At 46.5% G+C, this 19,411-nt stretch overlaps 1 protein-coding gene across 5 annotated transcripts in view; it reads left to right on the top strand.

Moving 5' to 3' along the window:
- Nucleotides 1-19,411, top strand: part of OSBP2 (oxysterol binding protein 2) — a 341,188-nt gene that overhangs the window by 309,973 nt on the left and 11,804 nt on the right. For all 5 annotated transcript variants that reach the window (XM_090061927.1, XM_090061928.1, XM_090061929.1 and 2 more), the window contains one exon: nucleotides 9,309-9,554. In XM_090061927.1, coding sequence (XP_089918053.1) covers nucleotides 9,309-9,554 — 246 coding nt within the window. The remainder of the gene's footprint in view (nucleotides 1-9,308; nucleotides 9,555-19,411) is intronic.

Below are 19,411 nucleotides of genomic sequence, written 5' to 3'. Positions count from 1 at the left end.
CCCCTCTCTCTCCCTCCCCTTCTCCGACAGGGCTGGGGGTTTCCTGCCCTTTTTGCAATCAGCTTCTGCAGGCTGGAACTCTACCAGCCTGCAGAGCTTTTTGCAAAAGTAGGAAATCCACAGCTTTCTCTGCTAAAAGGTAAAATCCGCATTTTCTCTGATAAAAACAGGAAATCTGTGATTTTCTCTGTTTTTCCATGGGAAACAGAAAACCCAGATCCCTGTGCATAAGGCAGAGGGGAGTGAGGAATAATCTCTGTTTAGCAGGGAGAAGACAGGGAGATGCTTTGTGCCTGCTAGTCTCTGCCGGAGCTGCAGCCAGGGAGCAGAGGTGAGGGGCCAGGCCAGCCCAGCAGTGGAGCAGGGAGCCCAGCCCTGAGAACATGCTGGGATGCTGGTGTCTGATTTATCTTAAACCAGCAAGAGGTTGGGGACAGATGTTGCATAAACTGGTTTGACCCAAATCAGTTAAGTCTGCTACTACATTCAACCAGGTTTATCTCAGACTGGTTTCAGCCATTCTCAAACTGGTTTATGTGCACTGAACATCTGTTCTGTTACAGGTTTAAACCAGTTTCTGATTACTTAAACTGGTTTATGTGTAATGTCTGTCCCTAGCCATACTGACTCTGAGAACAGTTAGTCTATGGTAAAGGCCACAATGGCCCTTTAGCAATCCATGAACTGCAGTTTAAATCCTGCAGCTCTGGTATATATTTGCTTAGAGTGTAGTAAGAATTGTTGGCTACAGGAGTGGAGATAGGCCCTTGTTTTGATAGATTGATGGAAATAGGCCCTTGTTCTGGACAAACATAGGAATTAGAAGTTGAGCAAAAAGGAAGGAAAAAAGAAGCTGAAGAAAAAAAGGGAAACTGAGATATTTTGACATGTATCTAAATGTAATATAAGTTGGTGATAAATCTTTTCCAGCTTGAGTATATTGGATCTTGTGTGTTAGAATGACAAAGGAATCTGCATTCAGTATGCACTGCCCTGATCATCGATTCCATAAAACATTTTCCAGAGGCCATGTCTTTCATAAACAACTTAAGATGTTTGAAAATCCCTATTTGTGCAGCTCATTGTGTTTCTTGTGAATAAACATCTCTGTAGTATGGAATTGTAATGTGCAGTAAATAAGGTTTTGAGGCTTTGTATTTTTGGTGAATTAATCCTTATTTCCAATGGAAAGATTTTAACTTGCCTTTGAATGAGCACTGATGATTGAGAGGGAGCAGGCAGGTGCTGGCTTTGTTCTGTCGCTGTATGTTTGAATAGATCTGTTTTGCCTGGGTTTTTTCAGAGACTCCTTGCAAGCTGTTCATGGTTTGCCTTTTTTTTGAACACTGCATTCTCATTTCACCTTGCCTACACAGCTGACAAGCCCACTCTGTAGCTCTTTGCTACTTGAGGGTATCAAGGATTCTGTAAAAGCCCTCCTGCTCTTAAGCTAAATCTTAAGAGTGATGGTATTTGGAAAGGTGTGTACACTAGATTCCATAACTAGAACACAGGAAATGTTTTGCCTATTCTATTACATTTTGTGAGAAATTGGAATTTTCTTCCTTTCCTGAATCATGAAAAAATTCAATATCATTAATTCAACAAACCAAAAAGCTTTACCTCAGATTGAATAAAATTTCATTTTTCTTCTTTTAAGCCTTATTAATATAAATTTTGGAATTTTTTTCAGATCAAAGACTTTGTTTCCAAAGGTTAAAATCAAATCTTTTCTCCAAAGCATTTTCACTTGGGGAATTTCACCAAAACCCCCATTTTACCACAATGCACCTCAGTTTTCAGAGCATTCGTTAAGCCAATAACTTACCTATATAATCAGAGTGGCCGGCCACTGGAAGTGCTCTCATCTCCCTTAGTTTTACCCATAGTATTCCACAGGGCATTTCAGGTACTGTGCCTTGCAGTTGTATGCGAGAGTCTCAAAAGATGGTTATGGGGGATTCTTTGATTAAGTGGCTGTTCCAGGGTGCCCTTTGCAGTCCTATGTCCCTAGATCAGCATTTGGGGGTAAAATAGTATTTCACTGAACACATTCCGGCCATCTCCTAACTATAACATTTCTCGTGGGCAGTTTCATGTTCTGATTCTTACATACCAGCCCAGCATGTCACTGGCTGTCTTGTTACCCTGAAGAAGACAGTTTATTTGTTAAAAAAGGTCTGGTAGAAGCCATTTAAATCCATGGTAAGACTTCTGTTTGTCTTGGATATTCTGGAAGCTTAGGGGGAGGCATGGGATGTTTTTATTTTTCTTTTCCAGCAGGGACAGACTCACCTTGACAGCATCCCTTTTACAGAGATCCCACTAAAACTGAATAATGGTCCCAAAAGCATTCAGTCAGCATCAGTTCTTTCCAATTAACTTTTCAGTGTACCAGAGTAAGCAAAAAAAAAGAATGTTTCCAGCTGTTGTGCATGCTGCAGTTGGACTAGGCAGAGATATATGGATCTGCTTAACTGTCAGTTATATATAGAAGCAGGGAAACTGAAGATGGAGGAAGTAGCTGTGTAACTGCCCTCCCAACACATCTAGTGCTGATGCAGGATATCCAACAGTGACCTTGTCTGTATCATGGTGTCTTGGTCAGACACTGTCTATCAATCACCCAGGAGGGGACAGGCATTGCAAAATTAAAGTCCACCTGCAAGGGCAGAAATTTAAGAAGGCAGAGAAGTTATTTTCCTAACCTCAGTCCACTTGTGAGACACCTGTATTCAGCTAGTTAGTGCCACTGGATCTGTGATGAATGATACACTAGTAGCATTGAAATAGACCACAGCAGCAATCTTCCCCTAATTTGCACCTCCAACAAATAGATCTGTTATTTGTCCCTTGTGCCTCTTCCTTCTTTTTTTGCTCTTCCATTTTTTATAGATTTCATAGACATTAGGGCTGGAAGGGACCTCGGAAGATCATCGAGTCCAGCGCTCTGCCCCAGGGGCAGGGAGTTAGCTGGGGTCATAGGATCCCAGCAAGAAAAAGATCCAGGTTTCTCTTGAAGGCATTCAAAGTAGGTGCTTTAACCACCTCCGGCAGCAGGCCATTCCAGACCTTGGGGGCTCAGACAGTAAAGAAGTTCTTCCTTATGTCCAGCCTGAATCGGTCTTGCAGGGGTTTATAACCATTCAACCCTTGGGGTGCTCTGGTGAACAAACGTTCCCCCAGGTCCAGGTGAACATCCCTTATAAACTTATAGGTGGCCATCAGCTTTCCCCTGAGCCTGCACTTTTCCAGGCTGAAAAGTCCCATGGCTCTCAGCCTCTCATCATAAGGTCTGTTTTCCTGACTTCTGATCATGCACGTGGATCTCCTTTTGGACTCTCTCAAGCTTCTCCACATCCTTTTTGAATTGTGGAGCCCAAAACTGGACGCAGTACTCCAGCTGCGGCCTCACCGAGGCTGAGTACAAGGGGAGAATGACGTCCCGGGATTTGCTTGAGAAGCATCTATGGATGCAAGCCAGTGTTTTGCTTGCTTTACTGGCTGCAGCATCACATTGCAGGCTCATGTTCATCTTGTGGTCAATCCTGATGCCCAAGTCACTCTCGTCCGTAGTGCTAGTCAGCGTAGCACTGCTAAGCCTATAGATATGCTGCAGGTTTTTCCTCCCCAGGTGGAGAACCTTGCATTTTTTTGGTGTTAAACACCATCAGGTTCCCGTTTGCCCATTTCCTGAGTATGTCCAGGTCAGCCTGGATTACCCCCCTGTCCTCAGGTGTGGATGCTTTACCCCCAAATTTGGTATCATCAGCAAACTTAGCCAGTCCACTTCTGACTCCAATGTCCACAGCATTAATGAAGAGGTTGAACAAAATAGGTCCAAGGACAGAGCCTTGAGGGGCCTCACTGGTCACAGGGCACCATAATGATTGACTTCCATCAGTTACTACCCTCTGGGTCTGACCACGGAGCCAGTTCCCAGCCAATGGATCATGGTAGACCCAAGGCTGCAGTTGGCCAGCTTTTGCCAAAGGGTGATCTTGGGATATCAGATTGAAGGCTTTTTAAAGTCGAGATATGTGACCTCAGTCTCTTCCCCCTTGTCCAGGTGATAGGTCACCTGGTTGTAAAAGGAAATGAGATTGGTCAAGCACAACCTACCTGCAACAAACCCGTGCTGGCTATCCCTCAGGGTGTTGCCATCTGCCCGTCCATTGAGGATGGCCTCGATGATTTTTTCTAAGACTTTCCCTGGGATAGAGGTCTGGCTGATGGGCCTGTAGTTTGCCAGATCCACTTTTCTCCCTTTCTTGAAGATAGGCACCACGTTGGCCTTCTTCCAATCATCGGGCACTTCACCAGAGCGCCAGGAGCTCTCAAAGATCCGTGCCAGGGGCTCGGTGATGATGCTCATCAGCTCCTTGAGTACCCTGGGGTGCAGATTGTCAGGGCCGACTGACTTAAAGGTGTCCAGCCTCTCAAGTTGTTCCTTCACAAAGTCAGCACTGATGGAGGACAAGGAACCACCCTCGCCTAGATGTCCCTGTCCCGTAATGGGCAGGGGCATCCCATGGGATTTGTGAAAGACTGTTGCAAAGTACCCATTTAGCAAGTTGGCTTTTTCCTGGGCGTTGGTCATCGGTTCTCCCTTTTGGTTTAGCAGGGCTCCAACATTGCCCTTGCTTTTCTTCCGGCTCCCCACATATCTAAAAAAGAACTTTTTTATTGTCCTTGATACTTGTGGCCAGTTGGAGTTCCATGGCAGCCTTGGCTTTCCTGGTTTGCTGGTGAAAACCGATGCAAAGTACCCATTTAGTAAGTTGGCTTTTTCCTGGGCATTGGTTGTCAGTTGTCCCATCTGGTTCAGCAGGGGTCCAGTGTTGCCCTTGCTTTTCCTCTGGCTCCCCACATATCTAAAAAAGGACTTTTTATTGTCCTTGATACCTGTAGCTAGCTGGAGTTCTGTCACTGCCTTGGCTTTCCTGATTTGCTCCGTGCAGTTCTGGACCAGTGCAGAGTATTCCTTCTTGGAGGTGGATCCAGTCTTCCATCCTTTGTAGGTCCATCTTTTTAGATGCAGGAGGTCTGCTAGTTCCCTGGAGAGCCAAGGGGACTGCTGTGCCCTTTTGCTGCCTTTCCTCTGAGATGGGATAGCCTTAGCTTGTGCATCTAGGATCGCTCCCTTGAGGAGTGACCACTCTTTCTGGACTCCCCTCCTTTTGGGGTCGTGGTCCCTTAGGACCTCACCAACAAGTCTCCTGAGCTTGTCAAAGTCAGCCCTCCTGAAGTCGAGGACCTGTATTGCTGACTGACTTGACAGCTTTTCCGTGGATGGTGAAGGTGATTAGCTCGCGGTCATTGTCGCCCAGCTTCCCTTCGATCGTTAGGTTGCTGATTAGGTCGTCCTCAGTTGCCAGCACCAAGTCAAGCAATATTTTGCCTCTTGTTGGCCCACAGACTTCTTGAGTCAGATAGAGGTCATCCGCGCACGTGAGGAAGCTTTGCGATCATTTGGATTTAGCCGAGCGCTCTTCCCACAAGATGTCTGGGTAGTTGTAGTTTCACCTGAGAACAAAATGGGACCCAAACATAGATCAGGGGTGGGCAAAATACAGACCATGGACTGGATCCGGCCTGCCAGCAGGTTGTATCCAGCACATGGACGGGTGCCCACCAGCTGACTGTATCCAACCTGCAGCTGCCCCTGTGGCACTCCACACAGGGATGAGCCCTGCCTGCTTCCACCAAGGGCAGCCCACGCCACACTCCCACCCATGCCCGCTGACCGCCCTCACCCTGGCCCAGTGTGCACAGCTTCCTACGAGGGCTGTTTCTGTTGTGGCTGCAGCTGCCAGGGTACTACTCAGCTTCCCCCTGCCTCCGGTGGCTCTTCCTCTTCTACTACTACCCCTGCTGCACTGCTCCAGCACATAGTGCAAATAGCACAGAGGAGGGCAGCAGCTATGGGGACATGGGCATTACAGACCCAGCCAGGCGGTAGGGGGAAGCTGCAGCTACGACCATAATGTATGGGGCTCCAGCTCCAGCTTCAGCTCCTGGCCACCTTCCACCCAGTCAGTCTCTTGCAGATGGCTACTCATCGTACCAGGAGGGTGGAGTCCATAGATGGCAGCGAGGAGCTGGAAATGGAGTCCCATGGCTGGAGCAGGAGCTGCCCAGTTGCAGCTTCTCCCCTGCCCGGCGGGCATGTGGTGCCTGGCACATGTCCCCATGGCTGCCACCCTTTCCCACACTACCTGTTGCCCAGAGTTGTGCAGCAGGAGGATGAGGAGGAGCCACTGTAGTCATGGGGAGCCAAGCGGTACCCACGCTGGTGCAGCCTCACCAGGAGCAACTGTGCAGGGCCATTGGCAGGTGTAGGCAGGAGTGCAGCATGGGCTGCCCTGGACAGGAGTGGGTAAGCTCAGCCCCATGCAGAGTGTCACGGGGGCAGCAGTGGGGTGGACTGCACCTGCACCGCACTGCCTAGGTAAGCTCTGTACATGCCTCCTATCCCTCCCGCACCTCTCACCTGGTTGGAGCCCAAGACCTAGTGCACAGGCAGCCCCGCTGCCCGAGGCTCCCCACCCCCACACACCTCTCCATGCCCCTGCACACACCATATAAAAGAGGAAGACTTTATTTTGAGTTGTATATATATGTCACCTTTATATACACTGCTCAAAAACACATGAATGAGGACAAAAATGATTTTTCAAAATAATTAAAATACGTTATAGTAGACATTCGATTTTTAGTATGTGATTTGTTTTTTATCTATGATTTGTTGAAATGATATCTTCTGAAAGATTTTATATGTGCAGCCCTCAACAGCTTACCAAAATGTGTTAAGTGGCCCTCCAGCTGAAATAATTGCCTACCCCTGGCATAAATTAATCACTCACTGTAAGTAGCTGGAATTTCAGGGATAGTAGCTCTGTAGGTGATTAGGAAGGAGAATGAGCCATTGTTACTTAAATCTTACTGGAAGGTTTCATTTCATTGTTGGAGCTCTGGAGTCTGTCCTAAATTCTCTATTTTCCTGTAGCTGTTTAATTAACTCTTCTTTACACTGGAGAATTGCTCCAGTTCCAGCCAGCAGCACAACTACACCAGAAGAAACCCCTAGCGCAGATAAACAAAGCATGTTTAGACCAGTATCAATTAGTTCTGTTTGAAACTAAAGTAATTTATGGAGCTGCAAATCATGGTATGGGGCTGTTTTGCTCCTCTACACAAGGACTGCATCTATGCAGCTATACTGATTGCTGTCCTTTGAGGCATATCTTCAGAGAGTACAGTGCCCTAGAGCAGTGGCAGGCAACCTTTTCAAGCTCTGGGCATGAACAGCCTGGCTCCAGTCTCACATGGGCCAGATGGCTTCTGCAGCACATACACAGCAGGGGGCTTTCCCTGTGCCTGCCCCAGTGCTGGGGCCAGACAGCTGGGAACTGTGCCACCGCTGCTTCTCCCGGACCCTGCTCCCTGAATGGGGTATGAGTGCAGCTTCCATCTTATGGGGAGCTGCGCCTGGGCTGGGCAGTTGAAAGCCACTTCTGCCGCACAGCTGGAGGCACAGAAGAAGGAGGGCAATGGAAGCAGGGATGGAAAAGTGGCAGCAGCACAGACTAGCTGGAAGCTGCACTCATGCTGTAGCCAGGGGTGACTAGAGGGTTAGTGGAAGAAGCAGCAGTAACAAGGGCATTGCTGGAAGTTGCCTGGGCATAGGCAGTCTGCAGGCTCTGTGGGTCGGATCCAGTGGCTCTGTAGGCTGGATGCAAGTCTTGAGCCTTATGTAGGTAACCCCTGCCTTAGAAGGAGAATTTTGCCTGGTGTCACACATGTTAAGTCCAATTAAGCACTACCTTTCCTCTAGGTAGGTTTGGTACCAGGTTTTCAAGCTGTTTTACTTCCATAGCTCTTCCTTCCACTGACGATATCTCACTTCTGCCCCCTGACTGAATTGTATGCTCAGCTTATTAACCTTCTACACAGCATGGGCGTATGTCTGTGATTGCAGGGGACTGGACCCAGTCACCTAGGAGTACTGCGTAGTCCCGCTTTCCTAAGTACTGTCAGCATTAATGGAGATCTGGTGCTTGGTACCCTCTGACTTCACATGGCCATGGATTGAAGTAGGCATTCACAAATCTGTGCCCTGAGCTAAACTGATGGTGGCCTGTGTGTGACTATTCAAAGTTGGGGTGCTGAGTGAGCTTGGTTCCTCGCTGAGTCTGGCAATGGCTGGGGGCCTTCTGTGTGTTCGAGTGAGCTCATCTTTCTAACACTGACAGGGAAGTCCAGCACTCACCAGGAATATAGCGTTGTAAAGAAGGAAGCAGGTGCCAAGGCTTGCTGTGACAGTATCTGTATCTGTGCATGTGGCTGAAAATACAGCTAGAAACAGTGAGTGCGTGTACATGAAACACTGACAGTGCAGTAGCTGAAAAAAGCTGCACAGCACTGCATCACAACATGGTTGGTGTAGTACACTACTGCTCAGTATTATTAGGCTTCTGCACAGTAGTGTCACCTAAAAGACGTTCACTGGCACTACAATGCAGTAAATCTGGTTACTGCACATTTATTTAGTACTTGTTAATACAAGTACTAAATAAATGCTCAGTAATGACTACACAGTAGCATCTCATGTATACACACCCAGTAAGTCCATAGTGGTTTCTGAGACCTAGGTCTAGCTGTTCCCAATTCATCAAAGCTGGGTTGTTCAAAGTCTCCAAGCTCTAGTGATGCAGTTCAGAGTGCATGATGCTGTACAAACTTCCCTGCTCTAACTTAACATTTGAACTGAATTGAGACCATAGTGAGCATAATTTGCTGTTTCAGCAGATCCTGACCTCACTTTCCGCCTAATACAACAGCAGGAGCCTTCCCTAGCTATTTAGTGAACAATGGGCATTGCCACAATATTATTTTAAACAAGGCTTTCTGCAGCTTTGACCTGTAAAATGATAGAAAAATCCAAACTCAGGTGTTCACATGAATGAAACACTGAAAGAGGAGCTGGGATTAAAGAGGCCTGTTTGTTTCCTCTGGCCAGTTAGAGTTTCCTTCATCTCTGAATCTCCAATCACTGCAGGAATGTTAGAACACGATCATTTTCCAGGGACTGAGGTTCCAACAGTCAAAATCAGGGGTCTAAAATGACCACGAAATGCCTGCATTTAGGAGACCAAGAAGGTGTCAGTGTAACAGCAAAGTGAGACACAAAGTAGGCACTAAAATAGAAGCTCATTAAGCACCAACCTTGGTATCTTTGCTAGAAGCCCATTGCTCAGCCAGAAGTGTTGGGTGTTTAACTCTTGTCTTTCCTTTGCCCACATTAGGTAAACTTCAATGAGCCACTTTCTATGCTGCAGAGGCTGACTGAGGACTTGGAGTACCACGAGCTGCTGGACAAAGCTGTCAAGTGTGAGAGTTCCACAGAGCAGATGTGTTTTGTTGCTGCATTTTCAGTGTCTTCCTACTCAACGACTGTCCACCGCACAGCAAAGCCATTCAATCCTCTGCTGGGAGAAACCTATGAACTCGACCGACTAGATGAATTTGGCTTCCGTTCACTCTGTGAGCAGGTATGGTCAGGGATGGAAGGAAAGGAATTAGCTCTTCCTTTCAGCCTGGTATCAGAAACACCACCACATTCTTCAAGTGTGTACAAAACAGCCTGCCCTGTGGGCTGCTTCATTCCTCAGGAAGCTCTACTTAAACTAGTCCTGCTTCTGTTGAAAGTAGTTAGTGTTTTGCTGTTGATATCAATGGGAGCAGCGACAGATTCCACATAAGTAGAAAGTAAAAGCAAAATTAGTGTTCCCCAATATAACAGAGTGAAAATGATGAGTAGGAGGGGCTGGGACAGGAGCTTTTACCAAGAAGTCAAATCCAGAAGGAGACAGATCAGTCTTAAACAGATGGACATGTGTAATAAGCTGTGCCAGCACCAGGTATGGGACAAACTTACTCATGGAGCTTTGCAATTAAGTAATTCTGAATTGTACACTCTTTTAAGTCATGATTAATGTTTGATTCCAAACACGAAGAACCCTTGGTGAAAGGATATGTTTCATGATTCTTCAGAAATTAACATCAGGACAAGGTCTTTTTTCCCCCCAATCTTCCATTAAATCTAATGCAGAACTAGAGGTTTCTTTTATAGAACATTAAAATTGAAGCATTTCCACCATTGCGTAAAGCCAGCTGCAACTCCAGCTTCTGCTCCTAGTATCTGATAGGAGCTCTCATTCAGTTCCTATGGGTTGACACAGCACCAGAGTGACTTTCAAGAAAAAAAGCTGGTTTGTTTGGTGACCTCTGTGGAGGCTTATGGGATCCCAGGAGTTTTGCTCTGAACCACAAGGATGGACTTTTCCCCTGCTCTGTGTGTGTGCTCAGTAATGCACAAAGAACAGGATTTGCTTTCTCTTTGCATGCTTATATGACAGTTTTTGAGCTATGTAAGTGCCAAAAATCCCACACGTGGAGGTATTGATTCTGTTTCCCTTGCAGTGTAGATGTGTAAATGTGCAAGTGTAGACTGAGCATGTTCACTCAGCTACAAACTAGACCAGCATGAATGCTGCTATGTACATGCAGATGCATCCATTGTGAATGCCTAGTCCCAAATGTACAAGAGGCCAGAAACCCTTGACTAGCAGGTATTAAAGGATGGGAATCCTGCCATGTTTTAGCCTCAGCGGCTGAGTAGCTGAGTTATTAAAGCACTCACTCAAGAAGCTAAGAACTAACATTGTAGGTCTCCACTATCCAGAGAAGAATAAAACCTGTATCTTTTAGATTTTTAAGTCTAATGCCTTAGGCACCAGGCCACAGGTTAGATGTTATCCAAAGTTGCTCTCTAGTGCTCCTTTTGAGGCTTGCGCCAAAGCAGCCATGAGAGAAGGTGCATGGGGCCCTGAAGAAGGGAGTCTAATATAGGCTGTGTGGCTTAGTGAGCTGGCTGCTAGTGTGGAAAAGAGCCAGTCCTGGGTTCTATCCTGGAGCCTTGCTTCAAATGGGGAAGATAGTTCTATGTTGGCTTCCATCCATTTTATCCATTGACTAGTAAACACAAGGGACAGTGGTTCATCCTCAAGAAGGCCTTTGGAGAACATGCAGGCGATACCAGACCTGTACTGTGGTAGTTCATGCAGTAGGTTAGGAAAGCAGAGAGATGACCAATCAAATCCTTTCTGGGTAAAGGGGGTGGGAGTTTAGAACTCAGGTCCCTGGATGATTGCTTTAGCCACTCAGGCTAAAAGATGGGAGGTACTCTGTGTCATTTCTTTTGGGACTTATGTTTGGGTATTATGTACATAGCTGCATATGTGTCTGGCTGGTGCATAGCCCTGCTGAACATGCTCAATCTATACACACAGGCTTAGCTTTTTACACTTCACATTCTTTGAATAAAATGCCTACACAGCAGCAGGGACCTCTGTGGGCAGGGACCAAGGCTAGAATCCAGAGTCCACTGCCTTCCTAGGGCGGTGGCTATCTCACTGAGCAACACTCTTCTTTGTTTGCATTCATTGGAGCTATGGACACATGTTAGGTTTGTGGCACTACGGACACCCTTATAGCACTACATAAAGTAAGTGTCTGGACATTCATGCCATTTGTAGAGCCATAAAACCAGTGGATCTGCCACAAAGAGGGAGTTTGCTGTAGTGCTTTGTTTTGTAGTGCCTCTTTCAGTGTGTTGACAGTTACAGTTAGAGATGCCAGCATCTCACAGTCCTCTCTTCTTCCTCCCTCCCCCACAGAGTGCCTTCCTGACGGCCCCAGCCTTTAAGGTGACTTTGTAGTGCTCCAGCCAAGGATCTGCAAACATGTGCACAGCTGAGGCACTTTGAGGTGCTATAAATGAAGTTGTGTATGCAGCCTGAGCCTGTGATGCTATGCTATGGTTAGAGCATGTTTCTGGGAAGTACCAGATGTAGGTTCAAATCTTCCTGGGAGAGGGCTAGAATCTGTGCTTCCTGTTCCCTTGGCAGATGACATCCATTGGGATTAAAGGTGATCTTATTATGGGATTGGAAGTTGTTTAGCCGTCTCAGCTTTCTTTAAGTCCCTCTTAGCAGGGACTTAAACAGCAGTCAGACTACTCAGTTGCTCCCATTGTTGACATCAGGGAAAAGATATATTGGTGTAGAGCAGGCTTTAACCTGTGGTAGGAGGTAGGGGGTTCATCTACACAAGACACTTACTGCACAGTAGACTACTTAGCTGTTCAGTAAACGTCTTGGTGTCTACACATGAATCTTGATTAGGTTGAAGTAAACTAATTTACTCTGTAGCAGGATAGTACTTGTAAATGCAAGTACTATTTCTGGTGCGGCGTGAAAAACTGCAGCAGAGCACGTGTAGATGGTTTCCCAACTGACTGGGGCATGAAGGTGCTTCAGTGTGGGGGCTGCCTCCTGGTTAGTCCCACACTGAAGCACCTCATGCCCCAACCAGCCCCTCCACAGCATATTGAGCCAGGGGAAGCAGCCCTGGGCTGGGAGACTGGAACCCCTGGACACTCTGCGAGCTGGGACTGCTCCATTCCTGCTCAGTGTGCTGCGTTCCCGGGCACACATTCAAATGGCAACAAACTCTGGAGTTAATTGCTTTGCATTAATTGCACATGTAGACACACCCACTGAGTAGATATGGAAGCCAGTAAATAGTGAACTGCCTGCTATGCTGCCTGCTTCCACACATCTCTTCAAGCTAGAGAACAGGAAGCCTGGTCCAACATTACTCCTTTGCAGCCAATAATGCATTAAAAAATCCCAGAAAGAAATTAGCGATACCTCGGTGTGGTGAACCCTTTGATAAAAGTTGGCACTGGTTTCACAATCCAGCCCCAGGACCCTGCTCTGGGCAAGCACAACCTTCAAGTAACCACAACTCCTCTGATTGATAATAGGCAAATTTTATTGATATACAATGATAGGAAGTAAGAGTGATGCAGGCAAAGCAAGCAAGATGATTACAACATACATTAACCAAATTCCCCAGTGCCCAGAATATATACAAGGTGAGCAGTGCATCCGGCCAATATGTAAATGCCAGCTTGAGATTCTTTGCTTGAATGTCCAGTGTCAGCAACCTTGGAGGTTGGGGGCCAATGCCAGCTAGTTGTTCTGAAAACTCCTCCTTGTGTATTTTTTCTGATTTGATGACTCTTCATCTTTGGGCATCATTGATTGATCTCCCTCTGGTCATCATATTGTCCATATTCTGTTTTGTCAGCCAAAATTTCATCTTCATAAACCTATCACATGCATACACCATAATTTGGTCATTTCATTTGAAACCAGAAATCCCAAGGATTTCTGCATTTTTGAAGTGGGTACTGTAGCTCTGGAGCCAAGCCTAACTCTATTATGAAAATAAAGTTTGGATGTTTTTAATTTCCCAGGATGCTTATGTCCGTTGGCCTTTGACACCCTATGTGCCTTGAAGGCTGTGAAACTGAGAGACAAACAGCTTTTAGAAATCAATTAACCCTTGCCAGTCTCTTAAACCATTGTTCTAATGCAATATCTACTTTACCTATAAGGCAGTTCCTAAAAGCAAACCTCTAAAATATCATTTGCTAGCCATCAGTAAAGACCAGTCATAATTACAACTTCATGATTCTCCCAACAACTGTTAAGTAGAGGCGCACCAAAGTAAAGGTGCACTGAGGGAGGGGGTGGGGGCAGGGGCAGGTGCTGCCCAGGTGGGGCAGGGGGAGAGCTGGAGCCATGCCTCATGGTGGAGGGAGGCAGCTTCCATTGCTGCTTGCACCTGGGAGGTCACGCTGGGGCATATGCCCCACCCTGGTCTGCATGGGGCAGGGCAGGGTGGGCTTAGGCCGGGGGGGACGGGGCTCTTCTCAATGGGGGCTGGGCTCAGAGCGGGCACCAATGGCACTGGAAGGATGCTGCATCCATCCCAAAGTTTGCCACCGCTCTGCTCCCAGCACCACCGCTGCTGCCAGATGCCCGGCATGCGGGTGGAGGCAGGCCATTGAGCCAGAGCTGCAGCTGGCGGCAGCAGTGCTGGAAGTGGAGCAGCGGTGAAATCAGGTGGATGCAGCATCCTCCCAGCAAAATTTGGGGTGGATGATGCATGGTCCAAGTCCAGCCCCTGTCGAGAAGAGCCCCACACAGCCCCTGCTGCAGCCCACCCCACCCTGCCCTACGCAGATCTGGGGGGCACCCCCCCCCATTCCCTCCTGGGGTACAAGTAGAGGAAGGAGCCACCTTCCCCCCTACGAGCCATGGCTCTGTCCCCTCCACCCTGCTTGGGCAGAGCCTGTCCCCTCCCTCACCATGGGGGAGTATTGATCTGCCCCACCCCCCACACCCCTTCCCTCCGTCCTTCCCTTCCACCACACCGGACTTAACAGTTGGAGGCAGCTATATTGGAAATTGGATCGGTATCTGCTGATGTGCCTCCTTAAATAACGGCCATCGGTATCAGCACCAAACATTTATATCGGTACACCCCTAGTTTTAAGGTACATCCCAGTTATCACTTTTCAGCAGTATAAGCATCCGTTGAGCCTCTGGATCTTGGTATATGCGTAAGAGGTCTAGTCAGGTGCCTGACGATGAATCTGTTTGTGACTGATGTCTGAATATCATCACAGTCTTGCAGCCAGAAACCCTGAGCATGCCTCCTAGGCTTCTTCTGCATTTCTCTTTAAGCCTTTCTCAAATTTTCAAGGGTTTTTGTGCTGGGAGATTTCTTGTAGATGGTTAGTGCTGGCTTTTTGTTCTCAGCTAGTGGTAGAAAGGTTTCAGAGTGCTCTTCAAGCCAATCTGCATTTTTCTTGCGTTGTTTGCTAAACACTGTTACAGTGGTATTGTATATATTAGTTTTTAAGCTTTCCCAAGCCTCAGTGGCTGAGTTGTTAGGTAAACTTGCTTTCACAACTTTGTTGAATAGTCAGCATCTGCATACATCTCTAGTTTGGCTGATGTCAATCTGAGGAGGAGGATGACTAGTGGTTTTGCTACAATGGATCTTTTTGGTATTGATTCTAATTTTGCAGCAGACTAAGGCATGGTTAATATTACAGTAAGCACTGTGATAAGACTTTGTGTGCAGGAGTTCTTTCAGGTGGTTGTGCCTGGTCAGTACTAGGTCTAATTGGTGCCAGTGCCCTGATCTTGCATGTTTCCACAAAGTCTTTCTTGTGATTTTACCAGTGAAGTACATGTTGGTAACGCATAGATTTTGACTTGCACATAGTTCTAATACGTCCTAGCTATTTTCATTCATGTTACCAATTCTGCATTTGCCCAGAATATGAAGCCAGCTCTCAAAACTACATCCAGCCCTTGCATTGAAGTTGCCAAGTATCATAATGGTCTATTTTCTCAATCTCTTCTTCCAGTTGTTGGTAGAAAATGTTTTTGTCCTCATCGCTGGCTCAAAGGGCAGGCAAGTAGATACTAAATGACTTGATGAAGATATTCTGGGTGTGCATTCTAAGCATCATGAGTTGAATAGATACAGCAATGGGGCTTTCACAAGAAAGCTTTTCTAATAGCAAAGCCTACTTCATTTTCTCCTCTCTCCTGCTGGCTTCCTGTGCCAGAATATGGTGTAATCATTCTTTTGACTACAACCTGTATCTGAGAGCCAAGTTTCTGATAATATAGCAATGTCAATTCAGAGTCGAACCAGTTTGTAGTTTAATAGTGCTGTTTTCTGTAAATCAAAGTCCGAATTGAATCTGGGGGTGACAGTCTGAACAGTCCAACATGCAAATTGCTTTATTTCCTTTTGGCCAGGATAGATTGAGTTGGACCATGGCTTTTTTGGCCCACCTTTTCTAGGGTCTTCTTCAAAAGAGGCAAGCAAGCTACCCCTGAACAGGGCTGCTTGGATGCCTTGATAGCTGCCTCAGGTTCCTTATGCCCCTGATGAAGTCCTGCAACCATCACACCAAGGCCTTCAATGCATATGCCTAGGCAAGAGTGTGGAAGAGTGGTGGCTGCCCTAGACCTACCATCCCCACTTTATACCACTGAGACAGAGGCCAAAGGCCAGACCGAGATTAGACATTCAATGCCTTGGTGATTGTAGCTTCTGCCTGACAGCAGCAGATTAGAGCTGCTGCTGACTGCCTAAAGCCTCAGCAAGGGCAAGTTTCTGTTATGGTGGTGTTGCTTAGCCTTACTGCAGCCAAGGAATACCCACAAGGCAGTGGGAGGTAGGTTTGTAACATTATGGCATTTTATAGGAGCTACCCCACCATAAGTAGTCCCACTGCATTGCCAGCAGTTGGATGCAGTTCACGATCATACCCAGTACATCCCAGTTGCCACTTTTCAGTGGTAGTCTAACAGCAGTTAGTAATTAGAAACTTGCAGTGGCCCCTGCAGATCTTCCCCGTGTACCCTTCAAGTGCCTGTCCAAGAGGGGTTGGGAGGTATCAGGTACACAAAGTGCTTTCACCTCTGTGTGTTATTCCAGAGCACCACACAGCTAGCCAGCTGCCATCTGTTTAGAGGCCACTGAGCAGATGGCTCTCAGACATGGACCTCAGTGCATGCACAAAGGGAAGGGCAGTGACATTGTACTGAGCCCGAAAAGACTGTCATTCTCAGTTTTGTGGAGTGAAGAGAAGGAGAAGCACAAGGACGATTATTAACTACAAGCTACATGGAGCAGGGCTGGTCCATAGCAATGAATCCATGTACTGTGCAAAAGAGAGACTGGTTACTAGGTAAAACACCAGGCTGTGGGGAACCGGAGTTCTGTTCCAGCCATACAGGTCTGTGCCTTATAAACCATGGAAGACTTTTTCCTGACTTGGTACTGGCTCTGGATCTCTGTTTTAGAAAGCTGGTAGTTGTCTCTTATAGCTACCAAAGTTTTCTAATGAGCTTTGGCAAAATCTCTCCACTGCTAATAGTGTTAATGTGCTTGCATGTTGAGATGCCAGGGTAGATGAACCACTTGCAACCAAAATGGCTCCTGCCTCTTGGAGGGAAACCTGCTTCTTGCTCCAGTACCTGTTGCTATCATATTTATTAATCATAAAGATCAGAGTATACAAATGTTTTGGGCACAGAAAATAAGCAGCCAGTGTTTCATTACATTTGTTTAAACCAGGAAAGGAGCTCTATATGGTTGAATGTTAATCTTTAGCACTCACCCTGATACTCTTTATTAGTGCATTTGCTATCCTACTCCCTAATAGGCTGCTAAGAAATAAGAATCACCTCCTGTGATCAGTCTGTAAATATCACTACTGCTGTGCTGCCTGCATTGAAGGAACTCTAAACAGAAAGTGCAAGTGTTTTTAATTATCCATGCATAGGATTTTTACTTAGTGTGCTGGTGACATATGCAACCCAAGGAGGGGAAAGTCCAGATGAATGCTAGGGAAGTGGGGGGTCATATATATACAGTGACAAGAGGGGAGCCTCAAATGCTGCAGAGCTGTCCTATTTCAAATTGCTATATACGTTTGGGAAACTGAATGTCAGGCTTAAAACCAGAGTAGTAAAATGCTGTGTGAGAAAAGTGTCCCTGGATATTGTAGATGCTTGTCACGTGGTATGGATGATAACAGGACAAGTTCCATCCTACCCACTGCCTGGGAACAGAGAACATTTTCTTTCAGGATGTCATGTCACATTCTTTAGGAAGCTGGAATACGTGACATCTCTATTCTCCATCAATTAATTGTTGAAATACACATTCTTACTTTTGGGAGCATCTCATGCCCTGTGCTTAGACCAGAGACTTTTTTGCCTTAGTGTAATGTAGGTAATGTTTTCCAGTGGTAGGTTGGAGTGGTCCAGCTTGGGCTCAAGGTGGGATTACACCTGGCTGCCACCTCCAGTTCTCTGTGCTGCCCAGTCACTTGGCTGTCTGGCTGCCTGACCATGGCATGGCACAGTATGGGCAAAGCCCCCACCCCCAAGGCCTCTGTGTGGGCCAGATCCAGCCCGCAGGCTGTAGGTACTCATCCTTTAGGGGCATCCTTAAGAGTGCTTTCTTACCCCACCACTCCTTATGCCCCCATTTCTTGCTCTTTACTTCCTCTCAAGCTACTAGCTAGAGACAGGGGCATCCTTCAGAGGGATCCTTTCTGGTAGCTTCTGAGCTTCAGAAGCAATCAAAAGCTCTTGCTTTTAAACAGCTCACTCTCAGAAAGCATGTTTGCTAAATCAGAAAAAGTGCTGAGAGTTGTTTTTGTTCCCTTTCATTTCCCTTATCCTGGGGCTTTGACTTGGCCCCAGCCATCAGCAGCCCTCTCCTACAAATTAATTAATGCCATCAAGGATGCTGGGCTGCCTGTATTCTCCCTTCGTATCGTGGTTGAATCTTCCCAATCTTTGATGGTACAGAGAGGGGATATGCCATTTGGAAATTAACCTTACCCGGGACTTGATCTCCGGAGTCTGCACCATGTCTTTCTTGCAGTGTCTGAATTCTCGTTTCAAATGGCCAAATAAGATGCTTGTTTTGCCTGGGGAGGGGAGGGGGATCCATACCCCCAACAGCAGTAAGTCATTCAAGCAAAGGACAAGAACAGACAGAGAGAAACAGCTTCAGCGGTCCTTCAGTTCCACCTCAGACAAGGTCGAAAACCTCAGAACAGCTCCATACATGCCCAGCATCAAGACTGTTAAGTAGCCTCCTTAAGACTGACTAAAGCAAGACCTATTTACCAGCCCCAATCGAGAGGCAAATTATCTATCAGGAGTGGGCCCAAAAAACCATCTTCTTCCTCATCATCACAGTATGTAAGTATGTAAAGGCTTAGGAAGTCTTAATGTGTAGGTTGCTGCTGTATTATCATGTTGAATACTCACCAGTGGACCCATCTTGCATGAATTTGTCTAATCTTTTGAACCTAGCTAAGGTGTCAGCTACTACAACATCCTGTGATAGTGAGTTCCACAGGTTAACAGCATACTGTATGAAAAAGACTTGTCTTTTATTTGTTTCAAACCTGTTCCCCAATAATTTCATTGTGTGTCACTGTGCTCTAGTCTTGTGAGAGATGGTAAATAGTAAAGTCCCTATTTACTTTCTCCACATTGGGCATATCTACACAAGATGCTTTACTGCACAGTAGACTAATCTACTGTACAGTAAAACATCACCGTCTACACTTGCAGGGCATTTACTGAACAGTAAATTAGGCTACTGCCCAGTTAGCTAGTCCCTGTAAATACAGGGACTAGACTAACTGTGCAGCAATAAGCTTCTCAGTTTACTACTGCGCACTAATGGGATACCCCCATTTCCAAAAAAACTGCTCAAACCACCTAACAATGGGCTGCTAGACGTTAACCAGAGCCCTCTCCACCCATCCTCTTGAAAATGGCCCATGGATAGCCATAATTGAAAGATATACGGGGTCAGGAGAAAGCAAGCAAACCAGAGGGAGGGTGGCTCAGTGAGATGAATGCTGCCATGGAAGGAA

The sequence above is a fragment of the Crocodylus siamensis genome, chromosome 9, assembly GCF_052110815.1.
Source record: "Crocodylus siamensis isolate JL-2025a chromosome 9, ASM5211081v1, whole genome shotgun sequence".
Classification (NCBI taxonomy): domain Eukaryota; kingdom Metazoa; phylum Chordata; order Crocodylia; family Crocodylidae; genus Crocodylus; species Crocodylus siamensis.
This window is presented reverse-complemented; position numbering and strand designations above follow the sequence as displayed.